We start from the raw sequence: 13,972 nt of genomic DNA on the forward strand, positions 1-13,972 counted from the left end.
TTATACATATGGTAAACAATGGTTACCTAAAGAAATCGTTCAGTGGAATATTTTTAGAGCTAACGCATTAATCTTCACAGTTCTGTTCTTGTGCTGGATATCATCTTGCGGTATTTGCAGGTAGAGAGATAAAGAGCTGAGAGAAGTCACCGACATAGTGGGGGGGATTTTGCTCTATAAACAGGTATATCTTATGGTTTGTTTTACCTCACCTGATGGTTTAGCCTTCTGGGAAGGTAACTCAGGTTACAGTAAACTGCAGCATGGTTCTCTCATTCTCCTTCTGGAGACAGAGTGATAATGAAAATAGCATCAGTTTTGCTTATTAGGCATTAAAAAAAAAAGTCAGATTGGCAGTTTTTGATGCTTTTATCTTTGCATATTTTTCATTATACATGCAAAATATTTTGCTGTATTTTTAAGTTTTCCAGATGATAACCCTTTTTTGACATTTACAAAAATCTAATTCCCACAATTACTCTTGCAGTCTCTGCAGAGGGTGATACCAATTTAACGTATGCGGCTGAACAACATACATGCTATTAATCTCAGAGGGTAATAGAAAGACATTTAGTAGGTGATGTGAAATTTTTAATTATCATAATTATTATTATTATCTTTGCAGCTATGGTTTTATATTTCCATTTTTTTTCTTCAAGACGACAGCACTTTAGTATCTGCATTGACCTCCATGATGTCAGAATGTCATTGTGCAACCGTAGCTAAGAAAAGCCGCCGAGAAAAAAAAAACAAAGGAGCTTTGCGTCTTCCAATAACATGAGATGTGCATATACAGTACGTAGCATTTTGGAATTTATACTGTGCTAGTGAGTTGTTGCTTTCAGTTTGATTAGACAATCATTGTTTCGTTTTCCTTGCTTTGACAGTGAGTATGCTTGCACGCTGCTTAAGTCTTCTTAGTGTTATCTAGGTCAGTGTACTTAGGATAGCTTTTATGTTCTGTAAGTCTGACAGATACCATGCTTGACAGAGATCAGCAACAAATTTTGTTTTATTTGTTATATCTGAGGATAGAAAAATATCTTAAAACTAATCAGAATTGTGTACCACATAGCACCTACTGTTTCTGCATTGCAGATATATTTAGCTCTAACACTGCTTGTGGTTAACAGGGTGTAGCGTAGACACAGACAGCTGATCATGCAGTCAGACCCGGTGCTCGTGTGGTTTGTCAATACTGCTCAGGATTTTGATGGACTGTAAAAGAGAGCAAACAGAAAGGAGAGAAAAAGAAATGTTTTATTTGTCTGAACATTAGACCTTTAGCTATATTATTTTTGCTATCATTGGCTTTTAATTTTATTTTTTAATACTGGAACTTAAAAATTAAGAAAGCACAGCAAATGCATTCAGGATTTAATATGTGCGACGTGCAATCTTTCTGCATCGAGAGGATGTTGCTGTAGTGGATGCAGCGTTTCTCCAATAAGCAAGAAGACTGTTTTGTTTTCCTCGGCAGGCGGCTCAGCCATTGCACAAGCAGATTTTGATAAGAGTTTGAAATGCCTACTACCGTATCGTTGTAGAATTTGGAGTTTGCTAACAGTGTTAGTGACTGGAGCTCATCTTGCATCACCAGTTGATGACAATTTTCTTTGTTCCCTCCCACCCAGTTGAACCAAGACTCTGTAGCTGATACGCAATGTCACTTACAACATTAATCAGATACTGCATTTAAGGTGAGCTGTCCCCTGCCTCCTCCCTTACCAGAGCTGTGCTGCAGTATGTATCTTACTCCTGCAAGCCTAAAATGGCAGGCAGGATTAACGTTGCTTGTGCTGTGTGCATGCTGTGTATTGAATTCATTATACTGTGCCTAGTATCTCAAATGTGAGTATGTAAATGGTCTGTGTGCCATGTCATGCAGTAGTGAACACTGGTTTGTGCTTCATTACAGGCTTAGATATTTGAGCATCACCTTAAGAATTCTTTTTTCATTTGCAATGTGGTGAGCTGTTAGCTTGTCATCACATTCAAACTACATTATTAGCCCTTGGAAAGGGAAAAAAAAAGCAAACTGTGCTTCCAGATGGTGTCACCCTTTTTCTTCTTGCATTTACTGTAGTTTAAATAATGTATATTGTATTGTTAATTAATGTGAATATCGAATTAAAGCACTTGAAACTTACATATTTATTATGCAGGTAGGAGGCACGTCAAATCTATTTTTAACTCTTACGCAGTCCACGTTGTGCAATGGGCTTTGGTTGTCGAGTTTATATTTTCAGCTGTGATATCAATAGGTTGATTTTCAGTAAATGTGACAAGTGGCCTTTGCAGTGGTCAGCTTCAAGCTTTGAACCCTCTGAGGAGGAGGAAAAAAAAAAGCCAATCTTGTTTTGCAGTTTCAGAAAACCTTGGATGAGGACTTTTTTTTCCCACTCCTGCTTTCCCTGTTGATAAACTCAGTTCTCCTGCTCACGGTCTATTCAAGCTGCTTCCCATCTGAATTTTGACAACTGCTTCTAAAAAATTATCAAGAAGACCACGAACAGAACTTATCTCCATCGCTTTACATAAAAATGGCAGGGTGCATTGCCATGTTAACACTGCTCTAAGTGGTACATGCAGGTAGGTTGAGATTTGCATGTTTTACTGTTTTCTTGGTCAGTGTTGCAAGAACATGAAATGGGCTTTGGAATGTAGCTTTCAGTTTTAAAATGTACTAAACTGTTAATGAAAACAATCTATATTAAATTGTTGTCTTCACATGTTGGCATGGCAATTACTCTTATCTGTTTTTTTTAAATCTATTGTGAAAGTGGAGCAATCATGTCTGTTAAAATAATCATATGTACTAAGGGCGTGGCAACGCTTATGCAACAAAAGAATTTTTGAAAACCTTATTGATTCCATTACATTTTAAAGCTGACTATAAGCATTACTAAACTTGCAGCTAAAAGACAGAAATAAAAATTGAGGAAGATTAGAAAAAAGAAAAATATTTAAATTCTGTGATAAGCGGTTTTGTGTTTTGTGCGAAATATTAATTAAAGAATAATATGCTTTAATGCTTATATTTTCAGTATTGGCTACAAACATAAAACTGCATTATTTCTTGTTATTTAAAGGTAGGAGAACTTTAAAGAGAGAGATTGATATAAATGGCCCTGTCAGCTTAAACTGAGTATCAGTTCACTGAAATGTGTTTTACTTCACACACAAAAAAAATTATTAAATAAAAACTTAACAGCCTTAAGTAAAAAAACTGGAATTTGAGCATAAAGAATAACAATAATTATGAGTACTGTATTACTTACACCAACTCATATAATATATTTCTTTCAAATTAATACTGGGCCAGAACCAGTTTCCTTGGCAACCAAATCCTTTAAAAAGGTTCAATGGTAGAGATGTAGAAAGATGTTATTCTCTTTAGTAGCAATATCACAATGCAAATGGAAATGTCGCAGTTGTTTCCTCTGAGTTCTAACTCAGAATGTGATCTCACTTTGTGTTTCCATGCGGCTATCAGTTCTTAAATGATGCCATGTTTATAAAGCTGTACACACAAAAACCTGGTTTATTTCTGGTTTGCATTGGTTGTTCCCAGAAATGTACCCTGGTTTCTTTTTAATTTAGCCCAGTCTTGCATGTAGGTCAAGGTTTGTACTGTGTGTATATAAAGTAATAGTTTTATTATCATCACAAGTATAAAAATATGACTGAAACATTTAGCAGCTGACAAATGTAGAGAATCAGAAGGTTTAAACCTTCTTTCAACTTTGCTGAATTCAGCCACAGTAATGTTAATAAACCTTTCTTTAAACAGTGGATGCAGTCTGAAGTTCAGGTAAAGAACTGTGTTTAAGCATACTGCAAAAGAACTCCAGTCAGACCTGAAACAAGCCTTTAGAGAATAAGCTCACTTGTGGTCTGCGGTATTTTGCAGACCTTGTAGATTTTGCAAAATTTAAGTATTATAATTCTTTATTTCTATTTTTAGCTAGTATTTTTTACCATGCCGGTGAAGTTAAATATTATGTGTACCACAGGTAACTGCCTACACAGATCAGATGGTACTGAATGTCTCTACTGAGCTTATAACATAGTGTATCTCCTCGTCAATGCCCTTTGTACGTGACTTGAGAAATTCTCACTACTGCAATGAGACTTTTGCAGCAGGGAAGCCATTTTCCTTTCATGTCCTTGACTTTAAAATGAGTATATTCTGTGTGGAAAAAGACTCAGCACTGAAAGTGAATGCAGAGGAGGCATTTAGAAGCACAGCCAATTATCAATAATAGCCCTGACAGTATGAGTAATATTAAACTAATTCTCATTTACTTCTAAATATACCAGTTCAATGCATTCCAAATGAGCAGAGTATAACTGTTCAGGAATATGACTTGTCATGTGTCATAATAGGCAAACCCTTAATGATGACAATAAAACCATTAGATTCATAATTATAAGAATAATTTCATGCATTCCAGTATTCCTCTGTTCCACCTAAAGAAGCAGAACTGAAAACGTAACAGACAGTATTAAAGCCTGCATTTTTGTAATTTGATTTATTTCCAGTAGCTTGCTTCTGCTGATTATTTTCCTGTCTAAAATGTTAATATGGAGGGCACCATTAAATGTAGTAAGAAAGTAAATTTCTTTGTTTATTTCTTGTGTGGTTATTTTTGAAGGAAATGCTGAGCAAATGATATGTCTAATCTATTTATTGCCTCTGATACTTATCTTTAGAAAAGATGGGGCACTTAGCAATAAACTGTTTTTATTATATCTTCGTGTCTAAACATATCCACTCAAGGCATTTTTAAAAAGTAGCTCCATTACATGAGCACATTTCCCTATGGTTGTTTAAAATCCATTTGCAGATTTGCTCTTTGTTGAGGGGTGCAAGTCCTCTTGTAATGAATATGACTGAACTCAAGTGCTTTCATGAGTCCAGAAAAACTCATTGGCAGCCATGAACAGTAATTTCTTCTAGCGATAGAAACGGATTTCTTTATTTAGGAGGAGTCCAGTAATTAGCAAGCTGTTTCCAGTTTTGACTGCTATACGTGGGTTGCTGTATGTATTTCAGTGGCACTTACATCCAGCTAATGCAGAGTGTCAGAATGTTGCTGACAGAGGTGCCATAAAAAATCTTCTGTAAACTTCATCCATTTTATTCTTTTACTAAGAGGGCTAACCAGGGCATGGAGGAGCAGGTGCAGTTTTTCCCACCTCCAGCACAGCCTGCAAATGCTATTGTCAGTGGAGCCTGTTAGGGTTTTTGGGTTTATTTTGTTTGTGGGCTGGGGGGAGGGAGTGTTTGGTTTTATCACAGAATTCTAATTGTTGATACTGAACCACCCTTTTAATAATTGGAATTTGTTCCTCTATCCATGCCAACTCCATTTCTGCCTAACAGGAAATCTAAACAAAGTATGAGTAAAAATTAAATCAAACAAAAAAAATTATTCACTTGGACAATGTCCTACTTGTTTTTCAATGGTCTTTCTAATTAAGGTTACTTCTGCCTCTAAACTTCATTTTGATTTGAAACTGCAGGTCTCTCAGTAGGAAACTGGCTGTGTTCAGATAATATTTCTCAGACTATTAAACAGATTCTGGTAGTAATGAATAGGTACCAATTAACCCTTTTGAGGTAGTGTCTGTTGTGCTTTTTCACATAAATTTCTTCACTAAGTATTAAAGGATAATATTGTATTTGAATTCCAGTATTATCAAATTTTGTAAATCTTTAGCTTTGGTAAGATCCTTAACTGTTGGATTCCTCCAAACATGATGTTTAAGCTTCTCATTTATCATATTTTGGTCATTTATGAATATGCCTTTATTGGAATTTGAGGTAATAATAATGGCTTACTGCATTTTTTTTTCATTCTGGCCTTTGTTAAGGGCAGGTGTGAGCTACAGATTTCTTATTCAAATTAACATATACTAAAAATGTACCAGGCTGAACCAACAACAACAACAACAACAACAACAACAAAATTAACTCACCTTCTTACCTTTTCAAGGCAAAGTAATGGGTCCTGTATTTCCTGTACAGTTATTGCTAAGAGCATACAGTGTATTTGCAAATGGAGGATGGAGCTATGTATTCTTAATTGCTGCTCCATACTTGCTGCTGTATGAGTGCCTATCAGCTGAGTCATAAGGCCTTACCTGCATAATTTTGCAATTTCTCTATGGAACAATTTCATTTTTTTCAGTATCTTTGAAACAAAACCTGGTTCCACATAATTTTTATACTGTTACAGGAAAACCTTTTTAATATGTTTGATACATAAGAATAAAATCAGGATGTTTGACAGTGATGAATAATCATTTAAGCAGAGAAATACAGGAAGTGTATTCCAGAGAACAAGAGCTGCCTAGAAATGTCATTATCACAGATCCTGTGGTGATATCTGTGACAAGAGAGATCAAAAGAAAAGTGGTAGAAGAGGAGAAAGAAAACGTCTTTCAAAATAATTACTTTAAACTTGAAAATATCCTTACATTTCTGTCTAGAACATATCATTACGTCCAGTCTGCACAACACAGGTTAGACCATAACAAAACAATGCAGCAGAAGTTTGGTTAATGCTACTGGTTTATTGCTGGTGTGTTCTAAAATTCCCAGATGTAGATTTGGAGCCCTACAGCACCCCAGGGAAAATTCTGATGAATTACGCATTGTATATGGGAATTAGTACTTGTCTAATAATTCAGTCATTAAATTTGGATTTCTCCCTTCACAGGCTGATACACTGTAGCCACACAGTTCACAGAATTACTGAGATGGTTTTGCTGAAAATACCTCTCAATACCACTTTTAAAAGACTCTAACAGAAGAACAACCTGATTTTAGGTGGGTAAGTTTATGGGGTAATTTCACATAGAAATAGAGCTAAATTATTTAACACCATCACCACTACATTACCTGGGTATATTTTCTGTTAATTTCTAGTTTATTACAATAACTTAAGATTTGTTCTTACTATGGTACCACATTGCTCTATTTGCATGTCAGTATTGTTGGAATTTTCCAGTTCCTACCAGATTTCTATTTCCATGGAGATTGGACAAACAAAATCAGACAGAACAGTTTTTGAAACAGGTTGTTACAGCCTCCAAGGATCTGCACAAACCAAACATTTTGGTATGCACACAAAGCTCCTGAGCATGCCAGAATGTCAGCTCTGGATCCCAGTCACGAGTGTTCATTACAAACCTGTGCCACACAGGAAAGGCAGAGGAACTCTCAGTGCCAGTGCCTGTTTCTGACACTGTTGTGTTGGTTAAGCTGGGTATAGTTCATAGAATCTCTACCTTTATACATTACTTTAATCAGGGACACAAAAAAGCCTCTTGATTCATGAGCTGGAAAGAGCAGTTTGATTCAGGTATAGTATGGTGATAAATAATCACAAAGGATATTTCAAAATAACAGTTCACATTTTGCACGGCTTTTTCAAATATTAACAGTTTCATTTTTTCTTATTGTCAATGTCCAATAATAATCTTGGTTAGTTTAAGTATGCCTGGTATCTGTGCTTCAAGATATACTTGTATTGAATGAACGAATCGGTGAAATTCTGACTAATTCAATAATTTTTAATGTGGTTCTTGGTACCAAAGGGTATAAGAAAGGGAGAAGTCCCAGTGATTTCAGTGGCAATATTTGCACAAATTTTGGTAGGAAATGCTTTGCTGCATCAGAGCCATTCTTGCTGTGGTATCTCTAAACTGAAATAAGTAATTAAGGTCACCAGGCAGAATGTACAGTAAAGTATCAAATTTCTAGAAAACCCAGAAAAACACAATAACACAATCCCAAGTCGAAAAGCCCTCTTCAATTCCTAGAATATCTCAAAATATCTTCTCTAATTAAATTTACTTTTAATATGCAATGTTATGTGTTCCTTTACCAAAAATGTAAAGGATTTTCAGAGGCAATAAAATGGCACTGGTGGTCTAAACTAATCAGTGATACGTTACAATTAGATAAATTCCAGTTACCTGCATTTACAGAAGCAATGAGCTACAAAACCCAAGTTGTATCTATTTTAGTAAATTATCTTAGAACACTTGCTCAGTACATTTTAGACAGAATACTGGGCCATAACCTGTTTCCTTGACAACCACATAGGAATAAAAGGTACATTAGCAAAGCTGCAGATGTGTGTCAGTGAATGCTTATTAAGCAGCCCAATGCATTTACATACCATGTGCTCACAATAATGCATGCATCTTGAAAATCACCATATAAAAAGATTTCTGGGCATGGCCCAGTGTGGTTTACTAATACTCAAAGATTTTAACCAAAACCCCTCATGTTTTCAATGGAAATATCTCTTGTGACTTTTTATTATTGCACTTTCAATTTGGCATGGAATAGCTGGATAAAACGGGCATGGTAGGCTTGGCCTGCAAATGAAAACCTTCCTCTAGGATTCTGAATACTTACAGCACTGCTATAAGTACAGATAGAAATCATGGGTAATGGTGTCTTTCAGAAATGCTCAGGCACTCTCAATTCGAATCTTGCACCAGCATTCAGAAACAAGCATGATCATATTGCCTTACACAGTGACAAACTGAAGCCACTAAATAAGAATGAAGCTGGTGTTGCTGGTAGCACTCTGGTTCCAGCTCACGTAGCCAGGCAAAGAGATATGACCCAAGTGTTGTCTTCTGCCAGACAACAGGAGAATGCAGGGGTCAAAAAACAGTTGTGGAAGTCAAAATGACAGTTGATCAGGGACTTCTGGAATAATATCTGGATGTGGCATTTAGGCAGCACTTACACTTTCTGTGCAAGTGTTCAGTCCCGGATTAAAAAGAAGCTTACATAAATAAGATCAGTTCTGAGAAATTGGGCTACTGACTTCAGCAAGTATATGTACAGGTTATTTTTGGCCTTTCTTCTTAAAGTATTAATTTATATATAAAATGAAAAGTGTATCCAACCCTTTGGGTTACACCAAATTATATATTTTAAAGAAATAAGTCTAAAATCCTATTAATTAAAAAGATGGGGGAAATGGGAATCTGCAAATCTTGGGTTTAAATTCAGTGGGTGTAACCTGAGAAATTGCTTAGGTGACAAGTAGCCTCATTGAATTTGCCTTGAAATCAATGAAAATATTCCCATTTACTTTTTCGGAGTGCTTAGTAAGAGAGTAGACTTCATATATAATAATCAGATTTAGGAAATCAAGATTATCTTGACAATTTTTCAACATTTCCCTTACTCTCAACAGCCAAGATGAGAATCAATACCAGAATCTAGTATTAATTTCAGATAGTTTAAACACTGCCACAGGAAACTTTTCATGATCCTGAACCATAAACAATGTGGATATGTACTATCACATGCTACTTACTATTAAGGCTTCTGAGTGAGTAAGAGTTTGGAAAATTATTATGGAGAGGCAAGCCAACTGTTGGGGTTTTAGTAGTAGCCGTAGTAGTAGTAGTAGAAGTAGTAGTAGTAGTAGCAGCAGCAGCAGCAACAGCACTAGTAGTAGTAGTAGTAGTAGTAGTTGTTGTTGTTGTTGTTGTCCCCCACCGGAGCTGAGCTCAGATCTGAGCAGTTCACACTGGTGGCAGAGCAAGCAGCAAAAACCAGAGCTGGAGGCATCACGGTTTTCTTTGTACTGCCAGTGCTGTCTGCCTTTTTTACGGTTCTTCTCCACTGCATGAGCAGAGGTCCTGCTTCAGTAGGATGGAAAAGAAGGAGTACGGCTTGGGCTGGGCCCCTTTGGTCAGCACAAAATGGAGCATAAGAATATTTAAGAGCATATGAAGTTCTCGAGCGTTCACTAAGTTGTCATAATATTGGCCACACTGCAGTGATGACTGACAGCAATAGGTATCCCTTGTATGTTGGTTTTGGTTTACCAAAACAACAGCAAAACCAAAAATATTTTGCAAAATTTTAAGGAATACTGGAGGCTAGTGGTGGCAAATTAACAGCTTGAAGACCAGCTCTGGTTTCCAAAATGCCTGTGTCCAGCCACCTGGCAGACCAACTGAACGAGGTGTTTGCAGGTGCAGATTGAACTCTGTTTCCAGTCCATTTTGATTTGCCACATCAGCTGTAGTAAAGGGCAAGAACTGATGCATTGGCCTGGCCCCCCACATACCTCAACCAGAACAGCAGCCCCGAGCTGCATTGTGGATGCTGGCTCCCATATTCAAATGATGCTTCCTCTGGAAATTGGAAAATAGAGGCTGAACTCAACTACTTTTATTTTACCTTTCTGATAACAGAACAGGCAACAGAATACCACACAGTAATTGTTCTGAATGAACAAAACATAAATGTTTAGTTTGCTTCTTTTGTTTCAAGCTACTGAAATATATTAATCACTACATTTGACAACAGTCATCAACAGAAGAATGTCTGTTGTTGTCACTCTGCCTGTAAACATAGCTTCATGTTTGCAACTGGTCTCTGTTAGCTAAGGAGTGATATGTCCTACAAGTGTAGGCAGCTAGAAAACAGCTTGCCAGCAGCACATAAAAAAAAGAAAGACTTAAATGGAAAATAATAATAAGATTGTTCAGAGATAGCAAGATGTAAAGTCAGCTGATTCTTAGTAGCAGTACAACATAAGCTTTTGTATTTTGTGCAAGAGAAGAATTTGGATTTATGTTACTGTCATTGCTTCATTTTCTTTTTCAGACTGGTGAAAAAGATGTAGTTACAACTTTAAAAATTGCTTGTATATGTCCTGTTTAGTGTTAATGGTACTCTGATTAGGCCATACCTAAATTTTAAGAAGGCAGCATTTCTTGGAGAAAGACTTGGTTTGGTGCACGTTCAGCTCACACAGCTTGAGAGCCGGGCAGGTTGTCCCAGGTTTCTCTCCTCTCCACCAGACATGGAAGGGCAGGGGGCTGCTGCAGGTGCTGTAACTGGGCTCCTTCTCCCTCCACTTGATGCTGAATAAGAGCAAGAGGGCTCCACATGAACTCCTTCCCTTGCTCACGAGCCACAAAGGGGACCTGAAGTCACTCTGGGTTGCTGGGTCTTTGCAGTGCCCCTCTCCTGGGTGAAGGGCTGGCCTGCCTGAGCATACAGAGGAGCTGTTTCCTTCTCAGCAGCACCCCTGGATGCTCTCACCTCAGCAGGGAGAGCACTGAAGATGACAGTCTATCCTAGCATTTTTCTCTTGGATAGGCTGATCTAGGCACTGAGACAAAACCAGTCAAATCCTGGCCAAACTCCTGTTGCTTATGAGAAATTTGCAAGACTGAGTAATGCTCTATATGTTGTTTTCTGCTGTTGCTTAAGAACTGAAACTGCTTGTCTAGAGAGGAATATTGGCACATTTTTTTCATTAAATACTCTTACAGAAAGAATACCATATGCCACAACTTGCAGAAGTGAGATTATCAGACTTCAGCAAAGCATCCCAATACCACCATTTCAGTAACCTTGGAAATGTTTTATACATTTTAGAGAGATTTGCTGAAAATTTTCTCTAGATCTTGCAGATTTACCATATGAGAAATAATCCAATGCTAAACTCCTTGGGCTTCCTTCTAAAAGGAACACAGTATTTGTGTGCTGTGGTGCACAATCATTTATGTTTAAGAGGAGTTGGTCCATATACTCTAGCAAGCTCACTGTTTCTGAAGTACATCATTAGTGTTGGGGATTACACCCTGGACTCAGGGCTGCAGAGCATATGGATATTGTCCAGCTTCTCTCAGATATCACTGTAGGGCATTCACAGGTCCAGCTGCAGAACCAGTGCTTCCATTTTCTTTGCATGCAGTTGGCCTTCCATGAAACATTAGAATGATTATGTAAAATCTTGGAGAAAGAATGAGCTGATGAGACTGTGAATTCCCAATAACTCAAATGTTATATATACATATATATATAGATATGTGTGTGTATGTGTGTGTGTATAGACTGCCAGAGCATCCAATGTTTAAGTACAAATAAATTATTGTCTGTAAGTTGGACATATCAGTTATACAAATGATGGTTATGCATCTGATTTTCAAAACAATTTAAAATAATCAATTTTAATTAAGATTTAGGGGGAATTAATAACTTAATCTTCTTTAAATTTGTTTCAAGATGCTTGTTCAGTAAGGCATTTATTTCCTTTAAGGGATTACAACAGGTTTAATTTAATCCATTTTATTGTATTGTTACTGACAACACATTTGTCACAAATACTTTTTATGGCATTTGTGTCAAAAATCTTCATTAATACATATGATTATGCATATACATATCTAAAACAGTAATAAGTTTTAAAAAACCAGCAAATAAGCAATAGGCAAAGTTCAAGATTAAAAGCAACCTATATGTAAGTATGAAACTTTGCTAATCCATTATATAGGTTGGAATAAAAGTGAATGTTGGGAAGATGCTGGGACACACTCTGCCTTTGCCAAAACCACTGTGTTCTTCAGTTATTTGTTCCCATTCCCATAGCAGCTGGTGAGCAGCTACTGGTCATCTCATCACTCAATTTGCCATGAGATTAAAGAAATCGTTTCTCAGTGGCAGAGAGCCCTAAGCTAAAAACATATTCATTGCTTCAGGAGGTGAGCTTATAGGTAAGAATTCCAGTGATCCAGAATTACAGAAGGAATTAAACTCTTCACAGAAATGTTCAGTATTTCTAAGATGAACTTTTAATGTGGACTGTATAAGTTAGTGGAAAATGTGTATATACATAAGTCACTGAAATTGTTACAATTTCCTGATAGGAAAAAATTTCTTTCCATAGCTTTTAACCAACTGGAAAAGCACGGAGAATTCCAAGACAGAACTGGGGAAGAAAAGAAAGACTTCCCCTCTTTATAATAGAATTTGTACATTATGTTGATATTAGGCAGTTTCCTGCAATGATAAGCAGCATTTATCATGAAGAAGCTCTACCAAAATTCTAACTTCCAGGCCCATCAAGTGTGACAATGATTAAATAGTTCATGCTTCTGGATTTTTTTTTTGCTAAAATTAATAATTTCCTATTATTCAGGGCTTTTAATGCATAGGTTTAAGATGTGAAAATAAAGGTTCTGTACCATAAAGCCTTATACAGAATACCTTGTAGCAATAAACATAGGTTAGCCTTGGACAAAAGCAAGCTCTAAGACAAAAACCAAACTGTTCATTTACCTAACAATGTTTTTCACCTGTCTCAAAGCCCAGTTTTTCTCTAAGCTTTATGATTCTGAGTTCTGAGAAAACACTTTGCCGACTATTTGCAGTGAGAGGCTCAGAGACAGTATCTGGGAGAACTGTACCAAATGTGTTGGAGCATCTGGACAGATGAAATCAAGCTCTGTCCTTCTTTATCTAAGGGAGCGTTTGTTACTGCTTATGAAGCACTAGTGGTAATGTTGTGCTTATTTCCTGAGGCAGTAAAAAATATCACAAAACCTAAATTATGAGTCAGAATACTGCTTAAAACAAAATTCCTCATGTTGAGTTTCTATATATGCTTTTTAAAAAGATAACATAATCAGATAATGAAAAGGGTAAATGTTACTATAATTCACTATTTAAATGTAATTTATTTCAGGTATTTTTTTCAAGGATATGTTTGATCTATGCTTTCTGGAGGGAAATGGCAGAAGGTAGCAGAAAGCTGTCTATGCTCAGAGACACTTTCTGTTTCTTCCTGGCCGAAAGGCCTGGAAGGAGAGTCAGGCAATGAAGTCCTATGTTAGATCCAGGAGGAATTCTCAGGGACGTGCACAGCACTGCATTGATGGCCGTGGAGCAGGCGCTGGGTTCTGGGAGCGCCGCGTTTCCTCTTCGCTCTGAATTTACGGTGGTTGCCTGCGAGCAGCTCGGCGGAGCTGCCCAGGCCCCCGCTGGCCGCGTTGGCTGAGCGCGGCGCGCTCGCTGCGGAGGGAGGACAGGGAACACGCGCGGCGGAGGGCGCGGGCCCGGCCCTGCCCGGCAGACCTCGGGCAATCCCATTGCCGGGATCGGCACAGCAAAATGGCGGCCGCGCCGTCC

The 13,972-nt window shown here is 37.4% G+C and overlaps 1 protein-coding gene across 5 annotated transcripts in view; it reads left to right on the top strand.

Moving 5' to 3' along the window:
• The first annotated feature begins 726 nt into the window (after positions 1-726).
• ZBTB38 (zinc finger and BTB domain containing 38) overlaps positions 727-13,972 on the top strand; it is a 25,533-nt gene continuing 12,287 nt past the window's right edge. Inside the window, exons 1-3 of one of the 5 annotated variants that reach the window (XM_031060042.1) lie at positions 727-795; positions 1,635-1,700; positions 2,367-2,592. In XM_031060042.1, coding sequence (XP_030915902.1) covers positions 2,587-2,592 — 6 coding nt within the window. In that variant the 5' untranslated portion in view covers positions 727-795; positions 1,635-1,700; positions 2,367-2,586. The other 4 variants (XM_005424676.2, XM_031060041.1, XM_031060044.1 and 1 more) reach the window with 4 other exon arrangements.

Source organism: Geospiza fortis, unplaced genomic scaffold (genome assembly GCF_000277835.1).
Source record: "Geospiza fortis unplaced genomic scaffold, GeoFor_1.0 scaffold318, whole genome shotgun sequence".
Taxonomy (NCBI): Eukaryota; Metazoa; Chordata; class Aves; order Passeriformes; family Thraupidae; genus Geospiza; species Geospiza fortis.